Genomic DNA, 27,261 nt, shown 5'->3' with positions numbered 1-27,261 from the left:
TTCATTCGGTAAGTGTAGAATCAGGGCTATTCAACTATGTTAATGCCAGAATGATTAAAAAGCCAAAGTCTCTTGGATTATTTTAAGGAAACTGGCACTCCTAATTATGAAGTTCAGAACAAGGGGAAGAATTTATGTACTTATTATTGAAGGGGAGGAAAAAAGATATAATGAGTGAGAAAAGATGGGAGACCTGTAGGCTTTAGTGTTGAACCACAGAAATTACTATATTTTAGTCAACATTCTGGAAATAATTTAAAAGGATAGAGAGATTTTACATCCTGACACCAGGCATTTATTTAGCCTAGCAGCTGCCCTCATACCATTTGCAAAAGAAAAAAGGAAAAGAATGTTTCACTTGAGCATTGCTAGATGCAAAAAATAGTTTGAAGTTTTAATAGGATCCTGAGTGTCGTCAACCATCAGAACAAATTTGAATTTCAATAAATATGGGGACAGAATGTATGCTGTTGGCCAAAGGCAACCTCATTTCCCATTTCCAGTGTATGAGTCATAGTTGATTGTAATAGAACCTCTCCGCTTTTGTTTCTGCTTTTCCTATCTCCAGGAATTCAAAATGTAATCCTTATCCATCTGCACTGATCTCTGACGTTACACTGCCCATGTCAGTCCATTTGCTCTGGGAGCTTCATCAGCGTGGAGTGCTTTGTCCTTTGCCTCTGTACACACTCTTTCAATGCTAGCCTTACCTGAAGGAGACTTCGGACACCATCCCTGAAACAATCTGCAGCCACTGCAGCATAAAACGCTTTGATTTTGTTCTTTATTAGCCAGGCCTGCTTTTTCGCCATGCCACTGTTCATCTCTTTAACACACAGCTTGCGCGGTCCCTGTATGACACAATGAAATATTGGTTAGAAGCTCGGCTATTACACGTCGCACTGCTGTTGTTTTCTGAAAGGCAAACATAGCTGGTGATGCCCCATTGAGTTAAAAAATGGGAAAGAGGGAAAACACCTCAGTACAGGGGGTTCACGCAGACTCAGCCTTTTGGAGAGGAACTGTGCAGCTCCCATTCTTCACTTTCTACCCAGAACGTCAGATGTGTTAATACCTGCTTAGTTAACTGCCTCCTGCTGAATGACAGAAACAGCTCAGGGCATCATGGCACATGAGGAAAATACGAAACATGTGATGGCAGAAGTTCAGAATAAATACACAATCTACCTTTGACTCAATAGCGAGAGCCTCTTTTAAGAACACCAATCAGAGCCGGAGCCCAATGGCGAGAAATGGACGGCGCTCTTGGGAACCAGAGCATGATGACTTGCAAATCCTGCTGTGGACTACCACGACTTGACAATTCTTCTAGGCCCATCGGTTGCTTTTTGTGATAAGGATACTGCTGCACATTTCCCCTGGTAATGTTAACATACTCCCACTCAGTTAAATCAACATTTCCCACCCCCTCAAGGAATCTGGTGGAAACAAAAGCTCACATACCTACGGCCTAGGAAGAATACAAGAGATTAATCGAGAAGAGGGCAGGTGTTGTCATAGTAGATGAAGTATTTTGTAATTTCCAGATTTGAGTTCCAGAAACTCATTTTTAACTAAAAATTTTATTCTTGTTCCTCCTACCTTAAAGGTCCAACCTAGCTTTTCCTTGCATTATTTCAAATCAATCCAAAAGGTTATTTCTGAGTATCTGCCATGTGCTGACAGGGTACAAATCTATTATTTTCTTGGGAAACTATTTCAATTCACAGAGAGATTTGGATTTTGTTGACTTGTCTTAGATTTCTTACAATACACCTGGAATCTTGATAAAATGCAGTGTATCGGTCCGGAGTAGGACTCGGAATTCTACATTTCTAACAACTCCCGGGGACATGAATGCTGCTGGTCCTCAGACCACACTTGGAATCGCACTCTTAGAGGGTCTAAGGTTGGAGAGAAAGGGCTTCAATGCACTGAAAAGACACCAGGCTTTTTGGCCAAGACAGAATGGTTTTCAAATCTAAGTGTGGCCACTTTGGAGGTAATTGATAATCTCTGAGCTTTTAAATAGTATTCTGAAAACAGGAATAACAATCTCTGTCCTTTTGCAAGGTTGTTCTAAGTAGTCATGATAAAGTCCCTATTATAATGTCTGGAGTATAGCAGGTGCCTGTCCAAAGTTGATTTTTATTATCTTAACTGAGTGCTCACAATCTCATTGAAGCTCCCAACCTAATTCTACAGCAGAGATGGGAGAGGGCTGAACTGGGAACCAGTGTCGGGTTTAGGTCTGGCCCGGGCACTGACTAGCTGAAACCGCGGGTATGCCACTTGTCCTCCTTTGATGTGGGTTATACATTTCAAGGAATAAGGGAATTGTCTAGCTTATCACTGCCCACCGTGATAGCTCTTATCATATGTTACTATTGAGCATTTGAAATGTGGCTGGTCAACATGGAGTTGTGCTAGAAATGTAAAATACATAACTGACTTTGGAAGCCTTAGTATGAAAAATAAAGCACAATATCTCATTTATAATTTTATATCGATGGCATTTAATATTCTGAATACATTACATTAAATAAAACGTATTATTAACCTGGCTTTTTGACTTTTTTAATTGGCTACTAAAATTTTTAAATTACATTTGTGGCCTGTATTAACTTTGTCTTACACAACACTAGATGATCTCTGGGGTCCCTTCCACTTCAAGGTTCTGTTTACATTGGATCAGATTCTTCAGGTACTTATTTCTACCAGAATATTTTCTAGTACATGTGACAACGTTTCAAAACAGTTTGGATGACTTACATTACATTTAAAAGAGCAAGAACCCTCCATGAAGATGGAGAAGGTAAAGATATAGGAAGGGTAGTTAATAAACCAGAAGACTTAGCCTAAGGAAAAATGTCATTATGGGTCAGATTTTCCTCAGGGTTCTAGCTTAATGCATTCTGAACCACTAGTCCTTCAGGGGCATTCTAGACCTTATCAACTTCAGAAGGAATATTTTATTCAAGTAAATGCAATGATAACAGCTATGAAATAGAAGAAAAACCAACAGCAAAGAAAGGTATCAGACTATCAATATATTGAGTTGCACCAAGTGACTTTGAAACCCTGAGGAAACTGACATTTATTTTAAATAAATACAGTGTAACATGTCTATTTGTAATACAGAAATCCAGATTAAACATTAACTGTGACAGAGAGATTTACTTTAATGCCTAAATTTGCCATACTGAGAAGTCATAAAAATATTTCATGCAGAATCTCTCTTGGCTAAAAAAAATTATAATATCCTTTTAGCATACTTATTAATGTATTAGAGACAGGGCTGCAATACAAATGTAGTCAGGAAAGAGTAAACTAACACAGAGGGAAATAATTATTCAAGATTCAAATATGTCATAGTCACAAAAAATGAATTTTACCACCCTATTAAAATATTACAGAGATTAGCTCAGTTAGGATCCAAAATATGAGTATATAAATTAATTCGGAATTTGAACAAAGAAGCCCTAAACATCTTGAATATATTATAACTGACATTTATTGAGAGAAGGATAAAGAAATTATAATTATTTAGTCTGGAGAAGTTGATGTGATACTACTTCAAATAAATGAATATTATGGAAAAGAATTTACAAAGGAATTCCAATATCCTTAGGATTAAATAGAGGAATTTGGTCCAAGTGCAGTGTCCTTTCCAACTTTTATTTTTCAAAACATTGAGGGTCCTATTGCTCTGCTTATGCTTTTTTTGCCACTCTGGTTGGACCAGTGGGAAAAAGAATTTTTCCTTTTCTGATTTATCCACATTTTATCTCAACATACTTCCTAGAGCCCATCCCTAGGTCCTTTCCTTCTTCCTGTATTTGGTCATGTCATTATTTTATTAACACCATGAGAGAAACTCACTGCCTTAAGGAAAATAGATGCACCTAAAAAGTGAATGCATTTTCTTCTTAGTAGATAGGAAAGCTGAGATTAAGAAAATGTTGCAGACAGGGAAAGAATGAGAATTTTCTCTGGGTTATCTATGCTTGAACTGCCTTCTTTTACAATGAGAGCGAAGGACAGGATGTTCAAGGTTTAAAGAATATTAGAGAGAGAAAAATTAACCAAATTAAATTTACATCTTGGTACACAGGTGTGAAGTGACTAGAAGAATACCAATAAAATCTGGGTAGCGTTTCCTCTGGAGAGGGAGGCGAGTCATGGGGCTAATTGGTTATAAAGGGGACTTTAGCTTGATCTGTGATGGTTTATTTCATTTAAAATGTAAATGGAAGCATCTATGACAAAAAAAGTTAGCAGCTGTTTATTAAGAGAGGTAGAATATAAAGCCTTTTGGGATATAAGTATGTCACTGATTTATTATGTGATAATTGAGAGGAGAAAAATAGACATGACTTTAAATTATCAAGCTGGAGTCCTTAAAAAGGATCCCCAAATTTGTCTTGATGACGGGTCCCTCATATGAAATCTTTAGGCTGAGTAGGAAAAGGTCACGGGAGAAGGAAGAGGCTCTGAGGGGAGAGTGTAAGAGTTAGTCGGATAGTTGGAAGGCTATCCTGTGGGCTGTGGTGTAATAATCATCATCTTCATATCAACTTCAGCAGCTTTGAGGGCTATGACGTGTAGCCCTTTAAAAATGCCTCGGTTGTAGGACATAGCAGCTGTGGGCACATGCTTTCCATCTACCCACCAGCATCAAAACATCAGTGAGCTCTGAGCCTTGCTTCTTCCTTGTAGTATAATTGCACTTCAAGTAGCTAAAAGCCACCAGAGGGACAGACACAGAGCCTGCTGTCCTGCCATTAGTGCAGTGGGAGTACAGTTCTCACTGTGCCATCCTGATCAAGCTGTTGGATACTCCAAAAGTTCAAGATCCAGTGCCTGGACTTGGTTTGCTTAAGAGAGAGTGCTTTAGGCTTCTGCTGAAGGGGATACGTTTTTGAAATGAAAATGGCAGCCATGGTAATTAGCAAAAATCGTGATAACAACACTATCAGCAATAAAAACCCAGATTAACCGGGCGTTTATTATCTGACAGACACCGAGCTGAGCGCTAGAAAGCTAATCTTACAGAATTCTCTCAACAACCCTCAGAAAGCTGAGGCACAGGGAGACTAAATTATGTGCCCATGGGACTCTCAGCTAATAGATGGCAAAACAGTGATTCAGACCTTGACCGTGTGTCTCAAAAGCCCATGAGCACTAGCTTCCTAGCATTAAAAATTAAATTATCATCCCTGAACATCACTGTAACTATTTAACCTTCCCCACAAGGTTGGTCTAACCACCAACCACTGTGCTTTAGGAAAATTTTTCTGATGGCGACTTTCTCCACATCCCCTTCTACTTTTTTTTTTCTTCCAAAGATGATTGACGACTGAATATAGAAAACATTGAAAAACGTTTAAAAAATGCTGACAGCATCCCACATCCCCAGGAGCTCACAGAAAGTAACTAACTGGAAAGTCATTAACTGCAGCAGTAACTATTTTCTGTCCCCAAGAGAACCTCAGCACCTGGGAGCAAGACTCAGGGAGACCAGCACAGTGACGTGTAATGTGGTCCACTATGCATGTCAAACAACCAGGGCTGTTGAAAGCACAGACTTAGGTATCTACTTCACTAGAAATGACACCCAGTATCACATTCTTTTATTATAGTCAAAGCAGCAGAGGGTTAATTAAAAGCAATAGCTTTTGTCTCTATAAAAAGACCTTTTCTCCCTTGCCAATATATGACTGTTTATACTCCCAGTTCATTTCTCCTGCCCTGAAGATATCTTATTGCCTGCTAAACTAAGTTTGCTCTAAATTGCTAGAGAAGAAAAACACCCCAAACTGCTTATTCCATCAAAACCCACTCCTGTATTATATTGGCCGAAATGAAATCCACTCATCCAGGGCACCAAAGTTGATAATATGAGAAAAGGGTGCTTGATAAGATTTTTTTAAATTCTCTGGAGTCACAGTTGGTCATTACTTAACCTGTCAATCTTATGTATTCAGTAGGATCCTTTTCAACCCCCACTGGATAATTGCATTGAGTTATATTATTTGAGTTTCTATCATATAAGCACCAAGAGGAAAGATAATATGACCAACCAGCTTCATACAGCAGTTAGAGTATTACCAAGTGTAAAAAGATGCTAAGTGCTGGTCATGATGGCATGTGACAAATTAACCCCTGTATGATGGCACAGATGACTGGCCCCAGGGTTAACAGCTTCCTGGTGGCCTTATTATTCACTGGCAGGCATTGGGTGTTTAGGTAGTGGTACCTGATTCTAATAACACTCTGAGGATACAAGTCTGCTAAAGCTTTCTCCTCATGATGTAACACAGAGCACAGCTGGTTGGCCTAGACTGACATCCTGGCCCTGGCCCTTCCTTGTCATTTGACCCTGTGTATTAACTTAATTTTCCCGAATCTCACTTTTCTCATCAGCAAAGGCTTCTTTTCCTTTCTGCCCCACTGGGCTGTTATGTAGATCAAATAAAAACTGTAGGAAAATGCTTTGAAGAATTGGTAACTATTCTAAAAATACACTGAAGTAGCTACGAATTTTGAATGGTATGTGTGTGTGCATGTATATGTATGTGTGTGTGTGTGTGTGTGTGTGTGTGAGAGAGAGAGAGAGAGAGAGAGAGAGAGAGAGAGAGAGAGAGAGAGAGAGAGGGTTATGGGAATACAAGTAGAGATAGACTGGTCTGAAGGACTTAGATTTATTATTTTGTTGTAATTTTAATGCTTTCTCTTCACTTTAGAGATTGGTTATCAGTCAATAATTATGGTTAAATTTTTAGTGTTTACTTCGATACTTTTTGGGAAACCCACCAATAAGTTATCTTTAGTCTACCACATACTTCCTGAACAAAAAAGGGATTAGTTCAGCTATGAGCGATGTCTATCTAAGACATGGAAAACTTGGCTTAGTTTCCTAGATATGTATAGAATTATCAAGTTTATCTAAATATCTAATCTAAATTCTCTGTGCTCTCAGTTAAGGCCATGATGTCTGGTTCTCTCCTCCTCAGTTGATCTGTTAATAGCATCCTCTGGCTCATTTCATCCTTTTATGTTTCTGTGGACAGTTAAGACCCCAAATGCCTTCACTTTCTTTATTTATTTCTGGGCCAGCTTTCTTTTTCTTGACTCAAGGACATCATTTGGAATATTTATCACTTTTAGTTGGTCTCCTATGAAATCAGAAAGACATTTTATCCACTCATTTAAATTCAGGATCACGGTCTTTGCTCTATGAACCAAGGAAAAGGGCTCTTGTCCAAGCTGCCTTGCCATTCTCCTGTCACTGCATGTACCCGTTCAGCTGACCTAAAATAACACAAGGTGAGCAGGAAAGGAGCAGCACTTTTCTGGGATGAAGTGGCTCTTACCACAAAGACTTCACAGCAGATGCAAAGGCCACTGTTCTTGGTGAAGGCGTGAGTTATGTCTAAGAGAGCGGGTCTTGTCATGGGTCCCCCTGTTAGGACAATGCACTGGGGCCTAGAAGTGGAAAAAAAGAAGATGTGAGAACTGACCGGTGCAAGAAGCCTATGAGCTCAGAACCACCCCGGTGGAAATGGCAGGTGCAGAAGGCTTGGCAAAATGGAACCAACTCTCCCCTATGTATTTCTTGGATTTCTCACCAGAAGTCTTGCGTCATCCTGCCTGCCCATCTTGCCCTCTCTATATTCTTAGTTTAGTTAGTGAGCACTAAAATGTAAAGTAAGGAAAGGTGGTCTTGGATTCCCCTTATCTTCTTTCCTCTGGACACTATCCTATTCCAAATCCCAACACAGCCTGTCCTTTCCCACCCAGTACTTTCCTTCATCCTCCTTGCAGAACTTAGGTTTCCAGGTTCCATTAAAAATAAGATATACCTAATAAAGAGCTTAAAGTGTTACTTCTAAGAGAATTCAGTAAGCCACACAGCATTAAGTTGAATGGAGACATCGGGGACATCGCTATAAAATCACCTCATTTAGGTCACCTCTGTATCCCCATGCACGGTAGGTGGCCCTCGGCACTATGAGGGTTTCTAGTTGGGAGTGGGCGTAGCTCAGAGTGGAAGAGAAGCAGCACTTGTTTACAGAAGGTGCTGTCATGAAAATGTGGTAGTTTGTATGACTGCCTAGACTTAGATTGTACCCATAGCATGTGACTACTCTAGTGCATTTGTCCCCCATAAAGAAAGGCCACTTCTAATGTGGAACAACACCAAGATACTTGAGAAGCCAATTTTACCTGAAATTTTTCACATGATCTTCCACTGTGGTTAATTCCAGAGCGTTGTCCAAAGCACTGACATAGGAAAGAGCCTGTGTGGAGGAGCCCCAGTTCACATCTGCGGACGAAAGAGGAATATGGCACAAAAAGTATTGACCTTCCCTCTGTCTACGGTGAATAATTTTTATAAGCGATTCCCTCTTACGATTTTCCCTGGCTGTGTCAGCAGTGCCGAGAGCACAAATTAGAGAACATTGTTAGAGAACATTAGAAAGAGCATTGTTCTTCTCTGAGTATTTTGTGAATTCTTCAAAGTAAGACCTCTCTTTCCAGCTAAAGATCAGATCTGAAAGCTTACATCCTTGAAATTGTGCTGTGTGGTGAGGCTGGGTGATAACCACACTGCAGACAATAGACTTGGGAAAGTGACTGGCCTCTGAATAAACTCAAGGGTCCTTCACAAGTTCTTAAGCTGAATACAAAGAGGCATTTGTATACACAGATAGCGTGTAGCAATCTTTATATTTGAAATCGTAAAACTAAATAGCTCAGTAATTCTTACTTCTGGGTGTCCATGAAGAGGGTCAATCATTATTAAGATTTTAATTTGATCTTTTAGGACCTAATCTTCATAATAATGGAGGTAAACACTGCCATACTTTGCTTTTTTCTTGAACAAATTAACTATTAGATGGATTCTCTAATTTTTATAAGAGAAAGTCCCTGATGGGATGTACAGGTTCACTCCAGATGGCAGGCAGAGCCATCTCCCCAGTCTTGCTTTGAAGAGTCACGGAAATGGTGGGGGATTGTTATCTCCTGATAAAGAAGATTAAAATTGATTAAGTGTTGACTATGCACCAGGCTTTAACACACCTTAAGTTAATTTTTATTTATAAAAACCCTACTAGTCAATTGAATATGTGTAAAAAATGAACTTTGAAGTATATCTCACATTATATACAAACATTAACTAAAAATGGGTAACAAACATAAGTTCAAAATTTAAAGCATTAAAATTTCTTGAAGAAGTTTGTGACAATGGATTAGGGAAGAATATCTTGGTTAGAAGCAAAAAGCTAAACTATAAAAGAAAAAAATGATAAATTAAACTTTATAAAAATTAAAACTGCTCTTCAAAACAAACTATAAGAAAAATAAAAAATACAAGTCATAAACCTATAGGTAATATTTGCAAAACATATACCATAAAAGATTTGCACCCAGAATTTATAAAGAATTTTTACAACTGAATAATAAGAAAACAGTTCCAAAAATGGGCAAAGGAATTAAAGAGACACTCAACTAAAGAAGATATATGAGTGGCAAATAAGGTGTTCAACATTATTAGTCATTGGGAAAATGCAAGCCAAGCCACAGTGAGATAGTACTTCACATCTATTAGAATGTTATTATCTTTTTAAATCAACTGACAATACTAAGTGCTGACAAGGATGTGGCGCAAGTAGTATATTCATTCATTGCTGGAAGGATTGGAAAATGATACTACTACTGTGGAAAACACTTTGGCAGTTTCTTAGAAAGTTACATCTACAGTTATTATATAATCAGAAATCTCACCTTAGAGGAATGAAAACATAGGTTCACATAAAATCCTGTGTTTATAGAAGCTTTATATAGAGTCACCCCAAGCTGAAAACAACCCAATGTCCATCAACTGGTGAACACATTTAAAAAAAATTTTGAGACATATTCACACAATGCAATATTACTCAGAAACAAAAGGAACAATTACTTATACACACAATAACATGGATGAATCTAAGAGCATTATGTCAAGTGAAAGAAAACATGCACAAAGGCTACAAAAAATAGATTTCATATCATATTCTGGAAAAGGCAATGTCCTTCTTAGGACAGCAGTGGTTGCCAGGGGTTAGGTTGTCGGGAAGATTGACTACATAGGAGTGTCAAGAAACTTATAGTGATGATGGCAATGCCCTCTGTCTTGATTGTGGTGGTGGTTACAAGACTGTAAGTTTGTCAAAAAATATAGACTGTACATGTAAAGGGGCTGAGTTGAAGCAAGCATCACTCAAGTTCATTGGGATCCCAATTACAAAATACTTAACCCAAAGTAGGAAACTGTGAGAGAAAGACTCCACCATCCAGTTTATAATGAATGCTATCATTTCAAAACATTCTCTTCAATTAGATATCAAATGGTAAAAGGCACATCAGCATTAACCTAACTCATCAAGGGCACTCTGATTATCTTGCTAGATTATCAAGATTTTTATATCTCAGATTGATTGAAAAGGAAAGAAACCACTAAACCCACATTTCTATATAACTTCAATAAAGGTGGACTTACTCGAACCCCCGAAAAAGAAATAAAAGGGGTGAGTTTTATCATATGTTAATTATACCTGATAAAAACACATGAAGTAATAAGAATAAGCAACAAACAAGTCCCTCCAAAGTAGTTGCTACCTTCTCTGCTTTACTTGTGGAGTAAAGGTAAGGGGATTGTGGGGGTGGCACGGATCCCTGAGACTGAATCTCAGTACCTGACTCTGTGGTCTCCAGCCTCTCCCATTTGCAGTCTATCCAATTCTCTCCTTTTCTCAGCAATTTGTTCATGTCACTTTCAGTTTACCTACTTAGAGTAATTTATTATATTACATAGTTCATTGCTTATGTGTGGATTGTGAACTCCTTGAGGACAGGGACTATATCTCATTCATTAGGACATTAGAAGGTGATGTAATGAGAAGCTTGTGGGGTTTGGTGTCATACACACTGTAGTTAACATGTCAGCTCCATCAGATACTGACCATTACCTTGGCGAGTGGTCTACTCTTTGAACCCCCGTTTCTTCATCTGTAAAATGGGCATAATAATACTTAACATACAGCATTATTGTGAGCTCATGATATGTAATAGGTGCTCAACAAAGTTAGCTATTGTTATATTACATTATATTATTAGTAGCCACCATACACATGGCACACCTAAGTACACAGGAGCTGCTCACTATCTGGTTGTTGAGTAAATGGGTAGTTAGAGGCTGCATTGTAAACGCCCTCCTATACAGACCTTCTTATCTTACCTGGCTTCTTATAGGTCACATAGATATAGAGGAAGAACTCAATGATGTAGGTGATAACAGCTGCCCACCAGTTGATGACAAACATGACCGCACAGCACAAAACAGCTCCAAAAAGAGATACCCACATGTTGTAAATCCCATATGCAGGTCTCCATCCTGAAAGTAAAAAAACAAATCTATGTGCACAAGAAAATCTTCTACATGATCACCATCATGCCAATGCATGTGATCAGAATGCAAGTAACATGTTTCTTCCCAGCATAAAAACAAGAATTAGTGGAAACAAGTTTCCAACTCTGCTATTAGTTTTCTATGATCTTGGATCCCTGGCCTATGGAGGTGTAATTACACCAAATAAGGATGCTGTGAAATACAGAAAAATGTGTCCTTCGTGGCCCCTCCTGACTCCCTGCATGTCTCCTGATTGTCTTCCCAAACTACAAGACCTTGAGCATCTCCTATCTATGCTGGCAGGAGTTCAACGCAGGCAGGAGGGATGGAGAAGTGGGTTTTGTGGGGAGGGTGGAGGAATTCCTTGGTGGGCCAAGAAAGAGAAGGATAAGACAATGGGCTTACTTTCCCCTGCAGAAAGCAGAGCAGTCATCAAGTAAATCCATTCATTTCCTGCCAGCTCTTCCTTTACCCTGAGGGGAGCATGCTTGCTCTTTCAGAAATAATAATTAATGGGAAGAGAGGGTGACATTTGTCTTCAATGTCTTCTTAAACCTGATGCATTAATATGTTTTGCATTTGCAATGAAAATACTTCTCAAGCTTCATATATGCAAGGGGGGTTCCCACATTTTACTATTAGTTCCCTGAAATTAAAGAAGCGGGGAGACAGTATGGTCAGGATGGGGAAGCTCTGATTTGAAGGGTACATTTGGTCTCTGGATGAAGTGCATTTTAAATTCGGAGAGGCCAAAACACAACAGAGCTTTCCGTCTTCTCCAGCAGTTTCCTAAACGGCCACCAGATGGATGCAGCACTTTGAGAACATCACTGGGAATGGCCTTATTTTACAATCTGGCTGTGTGTGCGTGCGTGCGTGTGTGTGCATGCCTGTGTGTGCATGTATATGAAATAGAGAGAGAGGCTTGGAGAGAGAAAGAGAGAGGTGGGGAGAGTCTCAATTTCTGGGTCTTTGTATCTATGTGTCCCCCTCTATGGGATTTCCTATTTTTTCTCTCTTTTCCTCTCTTCCTCTTTCCTTTTTTTCCTTTTCAATCTTTCCCGTCAACCTCTACTACTTTAAAAACGAACATAACATGACATGGAGGCACACATTTCTATGATTTGCTGTATTCTCTGACTAGAACTTTCTGTTCTCTGCTTAAAAGAAGACAACACAACAGGCACAAAAAGTCCTCAGTGATTTCCGGAGCCTAGTGGCCTTGGGTGGATGAAGGCTCCCCTTCCATCTACCTTTTGTCTTATTGGCAGCAGCTTTTCCAAAATAAGTTCAATTGTGGCAGGCCCCAAAACAGTGGAAATGTGTTTATGTCCCTGATAAAAGTCCTCATGGCCTCATGAAAATGTTCTAAAGTTGACTTTGTTGGTGATTATATAACTATAAATACACCGACAATCATTGAGTTTAAACTTTAAGTGGGTGTGAATTATATAGTATGTGAATGATCCTACCTAATAAAGAGAGAATATGCTAATTGACCCTCACATGGTCCGAAGGATGGCGGTGCCCACAGCCAATAAGGAGGGAATATGCTAATTGACTGCCATCCCCTCAAAGATGGCAGCGCCCACAGTCACAAGATGGCTGTACCCAGTCCCCTCAGCCCTACTGCTCCATGTGCCTGCCTCCAGAGACCCCCAGTCCCCTCAGCCCCCCAGGCGCCCAGGGCCAGCCCGAGGCACAGGGAAGCCTTGTATGGCAGCTGCCCAGTCGCCCAGGCTGCCCAAGGCTCAGGTAACCAGGGCAGGCCGAGGCTTGCGCTGCCGGCAGTGGCAGCAGCAGAGGTGTGATGGGGCATTGCCTCCTGCCCCTGAGGGCTCCCGGACTGTGAGAGGGGGCAGCTGGGCTGAGGGAACCCCCCTCCAGTGCATGAATTTTCATGCACCGGGCCTCTAGTTTCTTAATAAAATGTTTTGAAAAGAAAAAATGTCCTCATGGCGAAGAATTTTCTGAAGGTCGATAATGACTAGTCTCTGCTCTGGTGGAAAGGCAGAAGAAATTCTATTGGCCAATGGAAGCAAATTAAGAGGTGAGAAGTGACTAGATGGGGGAAGATTCCTTGGTGTGAATTTTGCACCACTTTAAATCAGTCTGAGAGCACAGGGATGTCACCAGCTTCACTGTGAATCTGCATTGACTACTCTCAGCAGGTAATTATGGGAGCTACTCATCCTTCTCTTCTGCACCATGGGCAGGAAACAAATTGGTAGTAAGGAAGTTTCAAATATATACATTTATTCCACTTCTGTGGTCACTTTCACCAAGGAAATAAATAGTGATGTTTTTCTACTGCTGAAATAAATGTGGTTTCTCTTGCAATGAATAATTTATTGCCGCAGGAGAAAATTGACTTTACGGTTGGTCAGAAAGGCTACTGCTCAAATGCTTCTTTTTCTATTGCATAAGTCACCCCCCAACTCACCAAACAAAGTGGATTGCACTGCCCACTAGGATATAAGGAAACAGATAAACACAAATTAAGCACTCTCACTGACTCATTTCATTTTATTGACACTAACCATTGTTGGCTTAGGCTTATTTTAATTTTAAGAAGTCAACTTACCTGGGGATTTGGCATAAGAGGCATGGAAGCAGGAGAAATTAATAAGTGCGTATGAGGCCAGGAAAAAGTTGGAGATGATGGGAGCAATGGTGTTCAGTTCCGCTGTGAACAAAGCAGACATGAGCATGTACGTCTGAGTGATGAGACCAGGGGCTGAACAGCTGTTGCAGCCTCCAAGCTTGACTTTATTTAGAGGCTGAAAACATAGCTAGCATCTGTCAAAGTTGAAGAAGTTAGTGATTTTTCTTTGGGGGCTGCATTCATTTTAAGACCTATTCTTAGCCAGAGTTTCTTTTCCATAAAGTAAGAAGCAAGAAAACCTACCAATCTGAAAATAGGCAATCAAGACCTCTATTTGCAAAAAAAATTTGAGTGGGAATGGATAGAGGGTTTGGGGATTGGGCAGATTATAAGCCCCTGTGGCTATTCCAGGGGTGCCAATTCCTATGTTCTTTATCTGCTATGCATGCCCAGGCTCTGCAGGGTGCCAGATTAGTTAAATTCCAGAAATGCCTACTGGGAAATCTCCCTGCATATACTCAACTTGCTCTCTCTGACTTTCGGAACCCTTGTTAGCTATTTCTAGAGAAGTTCTACCAAATTTGTAAAAAAAAATGTTTTACTACTATAGCTAAATATCCAGTATGAGTTAATCCTAGCTGAACTGCTTATGTTGTGATAGAAGAAATAATTTAGAGATAGTCCTATTTCTCTGAATGTCAGGTGTCTATCGCCCTCAGTGATGGAAATTCAGGGGCAGCTGGGGTGGCTCTAACATGGGGGCCAGCAAGGAGGTAGGCACAAATAGCTGGCACACACCTGGAAGCTAATCTGCACTGTTCTAAAAGAGTGATTTTTAAAGATATAATTTAACTTATACAATTTTTAAAACTTTATTTGATCACTTAAATGCAGTAAACTTTGTTACCTTATAACAAATACCTTCAACCTCATGGGAATCTTGCAGGGATTCATGAATTACAGCCACTTCCTGAGCTTATGTGATAAGGAGGAGCCCTCATCTCTGTGCTGAGAAAGGCTCCGCCCATCTATGCATAGCTACCACCTCTTGCTTCTTTTTCTCTAATAAGCTCACCAGCAAAATGATGCCTTAGCGCAATGGCTCTCAACCTTGGCTGCACATTAGAATCGCCTGGGAATCTTTGTAAAATCCTGATTTCTGGGCCTCATCCTCCGGAAATTCTGTTTCTTTGTTATGGGGTGGGGCCACAACATTAGTAACAAAGAAACAGAATTTCTGAAGGATGAGGCCCAGAAATCAGGATTTTAAAAAGATTCCCAGGGGATTCTAATGTGCAGCCAAGGTTGAGAACCACTGCCTTAGGGAGCAGTGAGGAATGTGCCTCTCCAAGATTATGTAGCCGTTCCTACAGCGTGTAGGGAGCAGGAGATGAGATTAAATCTAGTTTAAGTGGTTCTCAAAATTCAGTGGTCTATGAATCTCTTGAGGAACCTGTAAAAATGCAGATTCCCTGTCACCAGAGATTCTGAATCTAACTCAGGTTGTGCCTGAAAATTTGCACTTAAACCTGCAGGTAATTCTGATTCTAACACAGGTGGTCAACGGACAGCATTTGAGAACAGACGCTATCCTGCTAGCTGTGGGGCTAGATGTAAAGACTAGTGGCAGCTGGGGGAGACTCTGGGATTAGACCAGTGGTTCTCAACCTTGGCTGCACATTAGAATCCCCTGGGAATCTTTTTAAAATCCTGATTTCTGGGCCTCATCCTCTGGAAATTCTGTTTCTTTGTTACTAATGTTGTGGCCCCACCCCATAACAAAGAAACAGAATTTCCGGAGGATGAGGCCCAGAAATCAGGATTTTAAAAAGATTCCCAGGTGATTTCTAACGTGCAGCCAAGGTTGAGAACCACTGGGTTAGACAATAATGGGCAGGTTGGAGGATAGATTCAGTTACATGTGGGTGGATGAATTTCCAACATGCAGATTCAAAGAGATGAAAGTCCGAAGCCCACCTCAAATCTTTTAAGGCCCTCTCCCCTCAGAGTTTTCTCATTTCCCTCTTAAAATCCTCTATTCCCTAATGGAATATTGAACATAAAACAGGTAACTTTTCAAGCTAAAAGGAAAACCTTCTGAGTAGCAGAAGAGTTATTTGGCTTTGGGTAAGAACAAGAACGCTACTAACCAATAAGAATGAACGCCATGGCTATCACAAAAGTGAGGACGTATCCTCTCAGCGGCTCGTTGTTTTTCCCGTATCCTTTTGCGAAGAACTGCAGGGCTTTGTAGATGTTGTCCTTGCATAGAGCCTAACGGGAAGGAAGAGGAGAACCTCATCATTTATAGCTATGTCCCGTCATTTTCCCTGGGTGATTCAGACAAGCAGATTGGGCGAAAGATGGAGCGATACACAATATGAGGCACAAGTTAACACGGAGGTTCATCATTCTTTATATTATTTGAATCGATCTTGACTATGTGGCAGACATAGCATTTGAGCCAGATGCAAACATTAAAAGTGTTTCAGCAAATGATGGAAAATGATTGTCGGTGAGAATGAATATTTCAGTTTGATCCACGTTCAGCGGCAACAGCAATAGGGAGAAACACATGCTCGGTATCACCTGGAACACTTTGGGAGCGCTGACGAGGGAGGCCAGGGCGGAGGAGAGCGTTGCAGAAAAGATGCCAGCCGTGATGAGGGGGCCGAACCCCGACACCATGCTCATGACCTTGAGAAGAGAGGTTCAAGTCAGGAAACTCATCCAATGGACAATAAAAACAAACAGACAAGCAAATAAATAAAAATAGCCAACTTTTTATTCAAATGCTTTCCTTTCCACTTTCTGTGATTTGAAATTTCTTTAATAAGCTAATTGCTTCTAATCAGAATTCTCCCTCTCCTGCTCATTTCATTCTCCAGTTGTTGTTTTCAAGATGAAAATGGCCTTTTTGTTGATTATAAAAATAATAAATGCTCACTACAATACATCCAGAAGATACTGGGAAGAATAAAGAAAGAGGTTTCAAGGGTTTTGACAGTATTTCCCCCCTCTGTCCTTTGTGTATTTCCTTCATTATGGGAAATTCTATCTCACAGAAAGTGGCGTTTTAATAAGGTTTGGAGAGGGACTCAGCTGTTTACCAGGCCTTTAAGGCATTAGTGTTTCTTGGTCTACCTGCCCCTAGAACAGCGGTTCTCAACCTTCTGGCCCTTTAAATACAGTTCCTCATGTTGTGACCCAACCATAAAATTATTTTCGTTGCTACTTCCTAACTGTAATGCTGCTACTGTTATGAATTGTAATGTAAATATCTGATATGCAGGATGGTCTTAGGCGACCCCTGTGAAAGGGTCGTTCGACCGCCAAAGGGGTCACAACCCACAGGTTGAGAACCGCTGCCCTAGAGGCTCTGTAAACCTTTGCTTTTTCTGTGCTCATTAAACACAATTTTAGGTCTTAGACATGATGAGAGTCTGTCCATTTAAGTCATATTTTGGAATAATGAGTTCAGCTGAGTTAATTTCTCTTAGTTGGTTGTTAAAATAGATGAATGAAGCCTTCATGACAAATTTGCTCCTTCTGCTCACTCATCGTTTAAACAAATTAATATGTTTCAAGTCCTACAGTTTTCCCAACTTCCCTTGTCCCTCCCCCTCAGTTATCCCCCGCCCCTCTGCCACTCACAGTTTCCCTTTGGCCTTGTCTTCCAGGACCACCAGAGAGGCTGTTCCTAAGCCGAAGCCCAGGCAGGAAGTGCATTCCCTGCTAACTAATCTGTCTCTCCTCCCCACCATGAACTCTTGCACAATTGATTGGAAGGTACACGATGTCGGGTGTGATCCTGCCCTGGTGCTGCAATTCACACAGTGCCTGTTCTCTCCGAGCACAGTAAACATAACCCCCAGATCTGCTACATGTATGTCTGCACGATTCTCCTCCCTCTCACACCAATTGTTCTTTGCTGAATTCAATTCGATCAATCACCAATCCGTTGCAGGGTCAGACGTGTCATTATACATGATGTTATCAAAATGAAAACAACGGCAATCAACATTGTTATAATGACTGCAGTTCAAACCTGGAAATTGTTCATCAGCCCATACTGACATGGTTCATGCTGACATCTTGAGAAGTCATAGCCCAGCCCGCAGGCCGCTGAACCATTGCAGTTCATCCCAGAAATGATGGTGTCGTTCATGTTCCCAGTGGCATCTCGGACCACACAGGCCCCTGGGGAAACAACAGTGGCTTGTCATTTCTTTAGATTTTTAAGAGTTCTCTTCCCTTAGGACTGTGGTTCTCAACCTTCCTAATGCCGCGACCCTTTAATACAGTTCCTCATGTTGTGGTGACCCCCAACCATAAAATTATTTTCGTTGCTACTTCATAACTGTAATTTTGTTACTGTTATGAATCATAATGTAAATATCTGATATGCAGGATGTATTTTCATTGTTACAAATTGAACATAATTAAAGCATAGTGATTAACCACAAAAACAATATGTAATTATATATGTGTTTCTGATGGTCTTAGGCGACCCCTGTGAAAGGGTGGTTCGACCCACAAATGGGTCACGACCCACAGGTTGAGAACCGCTGCCTTAGGGGTTTCTTCTGAAAACATACTTTGTTTTGAATTTGAGCAGGTGCATTGACTATCCTGTCTTCATTGCCAAGGCTTCCTGGGACATGGAACCTGAGGATTCCCATCCTCTGTAGCCTGGGGGCACCCCCTGTGTCTAACAGGCTGCCACTTTCACCGCCTTGGGTGGTTTCAGTCCTAGATCTCACTTGTCTCTGTAAGACCATTGTGAGTTGGAATACCTTACTTTCTGATCCCTTAAAATGCAAAAACAGTGCCTTGCACATAATACATACTCAATTCAGATTTCTGGCTTAGTGCTACTGATTCGGTGTTTTTCAAATAGGATTTATTGTCTCGTTTGTGAGAGAACCAAGGGATGGCATTATTGAATTCCAGTAATTAAGAGAACCAAGTCCTCACTTTCAACTATTGATATTCCTTGCATACTATTTTAAACAGTTACAATTATACTTAACTAGAGGCCCAGTGCACGACATTCATGTACTGGGGGAGAGAGGAGTGCCTCAGCCTCACCTGTGCAGCAGACATCCCCTGAGGGGTCCTTAGTGCTGCTTCAGAGGCAGGAGAGGCTCCCACCACTGCAGCTGCACTTGCCAGTCATGAGCCTGGCTTCTGGCTGAGTGGTGCTCCCCCTGTGGGAGTGCACTGACCACCAAGGGGCAGCTCCTGTGTTGAGCATCTGCTCCCTGTTGGTCAGTGCAAGTCATAGCGACCGGTAGTTCCACTGTTCGGTCGATTTGCATATTAGCCTTTTATTATATAGGATATACAATTTTAATGATTTAAATAATAAAATATTTGGGGATACAATACTAAGATTTCTTAATCAATAGTAGTGGTCAAATAATATTCTATCAAATACTTACCTCAGTGTACTCCATTTTTTCATACATTTAGGTGTTCTAATTATTTTCTATTATAAATATTCTACGAACATCTTTATGCATATGTATTTTCTGATTCTTAACATATTTCTCTAGGGTAGATTCTCAGAATTGGAGTTATAAACTTTTTAAAGATCCTTAATATATATATCTTAATCACCAATATTCCCTATGAATTTTTCTAACTATAATCTGACATTATGTATTTAATAAGGTTATTGAAATATGTGAACATAGGTGTGAAACATATACAAACTTGTCTGAACTACTTGAAGGATAAATACTGATGCCGACCAAAAAAACTATTCTTTTTGCTTTTCAAACTCCAGCCAGGGAGAGTTCTCACTCCTTGTGAATAACGGTAAGAGAGGTCCCGTGGTAGGTAGTATCTCATGGGAACCCTTGGGCACATTCATAGTCTTTAAATCCAGGAAAGACTTAAGAATCATAGAATCTGCAAGTTGAAAGAACCACTTAAAATAGTCAGTGCAGAATTTTTTTTTAATATAGTGGTCTGCAGCTGGGCATAAACACTTGAAGTTACGGGTGCTGGTTATCAAGAATGAGCCATCCCAGATTTTACTTCTTTGCATTGTTTATTTATGTTGAGCTGACTTTTCTAAATCATGTATTTTGACTTCTGCATAATAGAGCTCCCCAAATTCCAATGCAGCCAAGCCACGAACCATTATTCACACTAACGACAAGCCATGGACCCATGACCATCCTTCTCCTATCCTGGGAAAAGTATAAAAACACAGATTTTTCCATCCAGCAGGAGCAAAAACTAAAAGAATCTTTGAAATCAGGTCTATAACTGTATGTATTCCTTTATTTTTACTTTGTGTGAGAAAGAAAACCATTTGGGAAATTTAACTTTGAGTGACTTCAATGATATTTAAAAATATGTTGATTTACTAAAGCATTGGAATAAAACCTCTTTGCATGTAACTAAGCTTGGAAATGCCACAATAATACTGTTAACAACATTATCCAATTTCCTCAAATAAGAAGCAGTGAGAGAAACAAGCAACTAAGTGAATTATTTTGTTTTTTTCTTTAGAAACCAAACTCAAGACATATGTATTTCCCAGTTTGCTCCATAGTAAACAGAGGGTGACCGAGATGTGCCTTTTGGTAAAATTGTCATCCAGATTCCCATAATGATCCCGCCTGGAGCTGTACTCCCTAGTGAGCAAAGAAAATAGTTTTCTTCTCTGAATGTTCTACATTCCTTCCTCTCTAATAATGACATACAAGTGAGGTGACCCCAACCAGGAGGAGGTATGGCTGCAGGCAGCAGGTAGAACGAGAGTCAGCTTAGGAATAGCAGGTGAATCCACATATTTTCTGCTCATTGGGAAATGTAGGGACTGGCTGCCCACACTGCTGGCAGCTGGGTCTTGCTGTGATTTCTTGCTGATCAGTGGCAGTGACATTTCCATAGTAAGGACAGCAGTGCAAGGAGGGGACACAGTCATCAGTTCTATACCTTTCATAATTTCCTAAGGCTTTTGTTGTTTGTTTTGTTTTGTTTTGTATCTGGCTTTTTTCTTTCGCTGTTCCCCACCTGCCCTAAGGCAAGGGAGGTGGGTGCTGGCAGGGATGACTTCCTTGGCAGTAGGAATCTTATCATAGACTCATTCTAGAGTAATGAAATGGGACCCTTTGTGTTCATTAAATTGACCAATCTGTTTACTTCTTACTCTATCCCTGACCCAGAGACATCTGGGCTACAGTTTCATTGTAGTCAGACCTCACAGTGGTTCTCAACCTGTGGGTCGCAAACAATGAAAATACATCCTGCATATCGAATATTTACATTATGATTCATAACAGTAGCAAAATTACAGTTATGAAGTAGCACCGAAAATAATTTTATGGTTGGGGGTCACCACATGAGGAACTGTATTAAAGGGTCGCGGCATTAGGAAGGTTGAGAACCACTACGAGTATCTAAGAAAGGAATTAAAATAGTTGCCTTTTTGAAAATATGCTACTTATGTTCTATTGAAAATCCACTTAACATGAAAATCCATCAGGTACCATCATCAGAGACCTACAACTTACCTACACAAATAGCAACTCCTATGTAGGCGACAGTGGTGATGAAAATGGCCAGCATGGTTCCTCTGGGGATGGCATCTTGGGGATCCTTTAAAAAATAATGTGGAGGTACAAGGAGACAGGGTGGGATAAGAAACAGAGATCAGTTGGAGTTATTTCTGTATTTTCAATTTTTTAGGCTATTCTTCCTGAGGCAAGTTCTCAAGAAAAGATCAAGCTAATAGCAAAATGGTGAGCTCAAGTTCTTTTGGGATAAAGATAATGTTCTGAGAGTGAATGAAGAAATCTGCAGAATTCTGCGCTGAACAGAAGAGATCTCTAACGGTCCAGGAGGGAGCTATTATAGAAAAGTATGCCAGTTAGTTCACTCACTAATGCCTCCCTCTCTCCTTATCTCCTGTGAATTCCATGCAAATTCATTAAACCTGAAATTATTAGAAGAAATATCCAACCATACCCGGCACATTGACAATATCGCTCTGTGTGTTTGTTTTGTACTAAGCTTAAGCTCGCCTGAAAAAAAAAATCACTTTTGACTGAGCACAAAGGTTGATCTGCTAAATTCACCAATCCCTCAAATTTCCCCTTTGGAATCTAGCTCAGGAATGACTGCAATGGGACATATTTAATTTCCAGAAGCAGGCATGAATAAAGAGGCAAATTTAAGCTTATACCAGAAATGGGCTTTCCTCTTGCTTCTAAGTGTATAAAAATTCACTGAGCTGAACTCACATCATATATAATATACCATTTTATATCCTATTTGCAGGAGCTAACTCATATCGTAATCAATTCCAAGCAGCATAACTTCTAAATAATTGAATTCAACTTAACGGGGATTATTAAATAGAGATTCTAATGTAGTTATTGATTGTACAGGACAGTGCCTGGCATACAGTAGGAGTCAATAAATATTGAATTGAGGGAAGCATAGTCTCAGTAGGCATTCATTCCCCCACCAGAGGACATGAGACTCATCAATACAAATAAGAAATCAATGCAGTTAAAGTAAAAGTGGGTTTTTTTGTTTCTTTGTTTTTTAGCTTAAATCTGCTGATCAAAACCATCAGAAAGGTAAACTCATGGTGACTATAGACTCAACCTGACAGCTGAATAATCAAGCCAGTCTGTCCCCATATAGGAGGAAGCCATCCCCATGGAGTCACTCTCTGGTCATTCATTCCTTCCCACTCTTTCAGGACTATCTCCACACATGGTTTCCCCAATACAATGATTTTCAGCCTTCTTTACCTCACAGCACACATACACTAATTACTAAAATTCTGTGGCACACCACAAAATACATTTTTTGCCAGTCTGAAAAAAAATATATATATATATATAATTTTGATTCATTCATACTGGACAGCTATTGTGTTGGCTGTGGCATTTTTTTATTTGAAAATCTAAGGCAGTTGTTCTCAACCTGTGGGTCGCGACCCCTTTTGAGGTCGAAGAGCCTTTCACAGGGGTCGCCTAAATACATCCTGCATATCAGATGTTTACATTACGATTCATAACAGTAGCAAAATTACAGTTATGAAGTAGCAACGAAAATAATTTTATGGTTGGAGGTCACCACAACATGAGGAACTGTATTAAAGGGTCGCGGCATTAGGAAGGTTGAGAACCACTGATCTAAGGGGAAAGAGGTTAGTGCCCCTGACAAAACAGTCAGGTATTGCATGTTTTAAATTTTTCTGTGGCACACCGGTTGAAAATTGTTGGTCCAATACATATATGTGCAGCCTCTTCCTTCCAAGCTATTGTCTCCCAAGTGAATATGGCAGTGTGTGCAATTGAGCAGCACGTGGAAGGAAGAAGACAACTGTGGCTGAAGTGAGACCCACCCAATCTCCTAATTCATGTTATATTTCAAAATTTATTTTATTGATTAAGGATTTATTGGGATCTGAGTGAAATGTGAAGAACTGATTTAAATGGGAAGAGATAAAATATATGGAAGGATAAGAGGTGTGAAGATGGAAGGCAGTCTTGTACCTAAAACACAGAAACTTAGATTTTACTTAGAACTACCTGCTACAAGTTCTAAAATTACTTATTTAGAATTTATGCGAGGGCCAAACTGTCCTGATATAAATCAGAACACCAATATCTTAATGTATGATCATATGTTCATGTTGTCTGGCCTATAGCTGCATTTTCCCCACAGGGATCAGGACTTTGACAAATGCTTAGTTTTGATTCTCATTGTTAGTTTCCATCCCCCTAGAGATAAACCTAAATCTAACTTTCCTTCACCTTTCTTCATTAAATATTATACATTATATAATATTAATAAGTATTATATATAATATAATATATAACATAATAAATATTATATAATATAATAAATCATTAAATATATATATATATATACATACATATATATATATATATATCCAGTGACCAGAATGGCAGAACGGCCAGAATGACCAGACGACTGGTGACTATGTTGAGCACTGAAGCAGCCAATTGGCCTGATCCAGGCCCTAATTGCCCCCCCCCTTGTCTCCCCCACCACCTGGGGCCTGGCCCCCAATGCCCCGATCAGGGGCAGGGCTGGCTGGCCAACTGCCCATGGCCCCTCCCCCCTTCCAGCTGGGCCCAATGGGCCCCCACCAGGGTGGGTTGGCTGGACCCCACCCATGCATGAATTTATGCACCGGGCCTCTAGTATATATATATTTTGGATTTCTTCTTTTGGAGTATGTCAACCATATCCTAATCTTGCATCTTTGAAAGTGTACTTTAACTGTCTTTATTAGACTTGGGTATCTCCCAGATCGTCTTCAGGGCACATATTTACAGATTATCAATGAGTATTTTAACAAATAGAAGATTCAGGAAGGAACTTTGTGCCAACTCTCATTGACTGCCATCTTCAGAAAAATGCTGGGTTGTGAGCAGAGGTAGCATCTTACATATTCTTACAGTGTGTGAAAAATAAATGTTTGTTAAGTTGAATGGAGTCCATGATGTTTTGATTGTTTCAAATTTCACTCAGAGAGAAATATGTACTGATGTTTCCTTGCTACTTCCCAATATGCTGTCACCTCTCAGTCCTTAACATGCTTGACCACTCTGGCTTTTGGTCATGTAAGGATAAGAGAAATATTACTTCTCAGAGCATTATTCTCCCTTAGCTTTCAGGACCCCACTCTGTCTTGGGTTCTCCTCTGTCGTAGGCAGCTTTTTCTCTTTCTTCTTCAAGGACTCCTTCTCCACCATCAATACTTTGAATGTTGTTTCCCTGGGTGCTGCCTTGTTTTCTCCTCTCCTCCCTTTTGCACAGACCAGGATGAACTCATGCATGCCATGGCTTCCAGTCTTGCTCTAGCTCCTTTCTAGAGCTCCAGATTAAAAAAATGAAAAGGGTGTTTTATTTTACTATATTTTGCAGTAAAAAAAACAAACATTATACATCACAGCCAAGTATACACATACAAAATTTTCCTCAAGCAATTCTTTACTGCAAATGTTGTTTTCTGATTATTTTCACATCAGTGCTGTACTAGAATAAAATACAATAGATACATACCAAGAAATCTCCAATCTGATATCCTTCTGCCTTTTCAACCTCAATGGCCAAATATGAGCTTCTTTTTTTCTCATCTATTACACCATGCAATCAATTCAGTAGGTTGCACCAGCATGAAATGAATACTCTATTGTATTTTATTCTATTACAGCACTGATGTGAAAATAATCAGAAGACAGCATTTGCAGTAAAGAATTGTTTGAGGAAAATTTTATATGCGTACCCTTGGCTGTGATGTATAATGTTTGCTTTTTTTACTGCAAAATATAGTAAAATAAAACATCCTTTTCATTTCCTCTTCTAACTCTAATAAAAGTTGACCCCTTTGATCCATATTCCCTGCCATACCCTTAATTCAAGGCCATGTCATCTGTTGCCCAGACGTCTGATATCTTCTAATTGATCTTTTTCCTCCAGTCTCCCTACTATCAGTCCCCTTCCCTGCCCCTCCCGCCTCCAGCACACTATCCATCCTTCACAATCTGATAGCAGGCGCTCTCTAAAACATATATCTAATCTTGATCTAACTTTCTTAGTGTCTCTAGCTAGTTTTGGGATAATATCCAAACTCCATTGTCTGTAGTTTAAAGGACTTCTGAGTTCTATTTACTAGTATAAATGAGGGTATGTGCTGAAAGTTAAGCTTAATTGTAAAATCCCCAAAGTATTTTTAAAAGGAAAGGAAAAACACACACCTTTTTATAGCAATACTATTACCATTTGTGCCCTAAAAGTCATGATATATCCTCTTCATTTCCTCCACATGCAAAATCAAAATTAGTGATTTCTCAGTACAGATTGATAAGTAAAAATCTTTACTAATATAGCATCCCTAACTTAAGTTAGCATTTACCTCAGAAGAAATTGTAAATTTTGCCTTTTTAGATAGCGATATTTTTTAGTTCTTTGCTTAATCCCAGAGTGCCCAGGACATAGAGAAGGCCCTTTATAAATATTTATTAATATATTGATGCAAATATTTTCCTTGGGTGCTCTGTTCTGCAGGTAAACTAACTCCCATCAGTAGCATCTATCTCTGTGCCTTCTTGCATTCCATTCCTTCTGTTTGATTGTCTCTCTCTTCTTTGTTGTATTAATGAAGTCCTTGAAATCTAGATTGAATGTCCTTCCTCTGAAAGCCTTCCCTCACTTCTTTAGGGACAGCAACTACTGTTTCTCCTTCACCTTGCATGTGATCTGTTTTTGCTTCTTAGGACTCAATTTGAGTAAGTATGTCTCCCCCTGAGACAATGACCTCCTGGAGGGAAGGGCTGAGGTCTCCTCTGCTTCCCTGGTGCCTGGTGCCTGGTTTAAGTAGGCTCAGTATGTATTGGCTGAGCTGAACTGACTACTAAGCATCTAATACAAAACTTGTCCTTAAGGAGCCTGAGAAAAGTACAGGATTCTTTCATTCAAATGTGTACTTACAGTTTATAGAAGCTTAAATTAGTGGCATCTGATACTTTTCCAAATCTGCGAAACTGGAAGCTCAACATCCACAGCTAAGTTTCATGAAGCAGTGATATTTACCACTTGAATAATTTTGAACAACTTTATGTTTCTAGCCTCAGCCTCATCTTTTTTTATGCCTTATTTCTGCTCAAAAATTTACCGTGGCACTGTGGTCCTTAATATAACAAATCCCAAAGCCTTTATTCATTCACTCAATAAATATTTATGGAAGCTCTGAGGTTACAGCAATGAACAAAACCAAAGGCAAAGACCCCACTTTCATGGAGTTATATTCTAGAGCAAGCACCTCTCACTTGGTCTCTCCAACAGCCTCTCCTTACCTTATAAGGTTATCCAGCACCATGAGAGCTTTTCCAGTTCAGATGTGAGAGATCCTTACGGGTCTTAGTTTTCCCCTTGCCTGACTGTTCTTTTGTTTCTCTGCCTGTAGTACATTTTCTCACCAATAGTCAATACTCAGCCTTTGCTTTCAGTTCACACTCAAGTGTTACTGCCAGGAGGAAATAATCCTTAACTTAATAATTATTTGTTCATTATGTTATCTTCCAATCCATTTGGCAGTGCCTACAGTTTTCATTTATACATATCTCTTGATGGCTTTTGCAAATATTTCTTGTTTTCCAAAGTAAGTTATAAATTTCTTGAGGTAAAATCTGTA

The 27,261-nt window shown here is 39.8% G+C and overlaps 1 protein-coding gene across 4 annotated transcripts in view; it reads right to left on the bottom strand.

Annotated features, from left to right (window-relative positions):
- Nucleotides 1–27,261, bottom strand: part of SLC12A1 (solute carrier family 12 member 1) — an 85,472-nt gene that overhangs the window by 31,642 nt on the left and 26,569 nt on the right. For all 4 annotated transcript variants that reach the window (XM_036300662.1, XM_036300682.1, XM_036300657.1 and 1 more), the window contains 9 exons: nucleotides 21,593–21,677; nucleotides 18,109–18,260; nucleotides 16,650–16,757; nucleotides 16,211–16,334; nucleotides 14,040–14,141; nucleotides 11,285–11,440; nucleotides 8,230–8,329; nucleotides 7,377–7,488; nucleotides 711–851 (listed from right to left, as the gene is read on the bottom strand). In XM_036300662.1, coding sequence (XP_036156555.1) covers nucleotides 711–851; nucleotides 7,377–7,488; nucleotides 8,230–8,329; nucleotides 11,285–11,440; nucleotides 14,040–14,141; nucleotides 16,211–16,334; nucleotides 16,650–16,757; nucleotides 18,109–18,260; nucleotides 21,593–21,677 — 1,080 coding nt within the window. The remainder of the gene's footprint in view (nucleotides 1–710; nucleotides 852–7,376; nucleotides 7,489–8,229; nucleotides 8,330–11,284; nucleotides 11,441–14,039; nucleotides 14,142–16,210; nucleotides 16,335–16,649; nucleotides 16,758–18,108; nucleotides 18,261–21,592; nucleotides 21,678–27,261) is intronic.

The sequence above is a fragment of the Myotis myotis genome, unplaced genomic scaffold, assembly GCF_014108235.1.
Source record: "Myotis myotis isolate mMyoMyo1 unplaced genomic scaffold, mMyoMyo1.p scaffold_m19_p_1, whole genome shotgun sequence".
Classification (NCBI taxonomy): Eukaryota; Metazoa; Chordata; class Mammalia; order Chiroptera; family Vespertilionidae; genus Myotis; species Myotis myotis.
The sequence above is the reverse complement of the archived record's forward strand: the minus strand, read 5'-3'. Positions and strand labels throughout refer to the sequence as shown.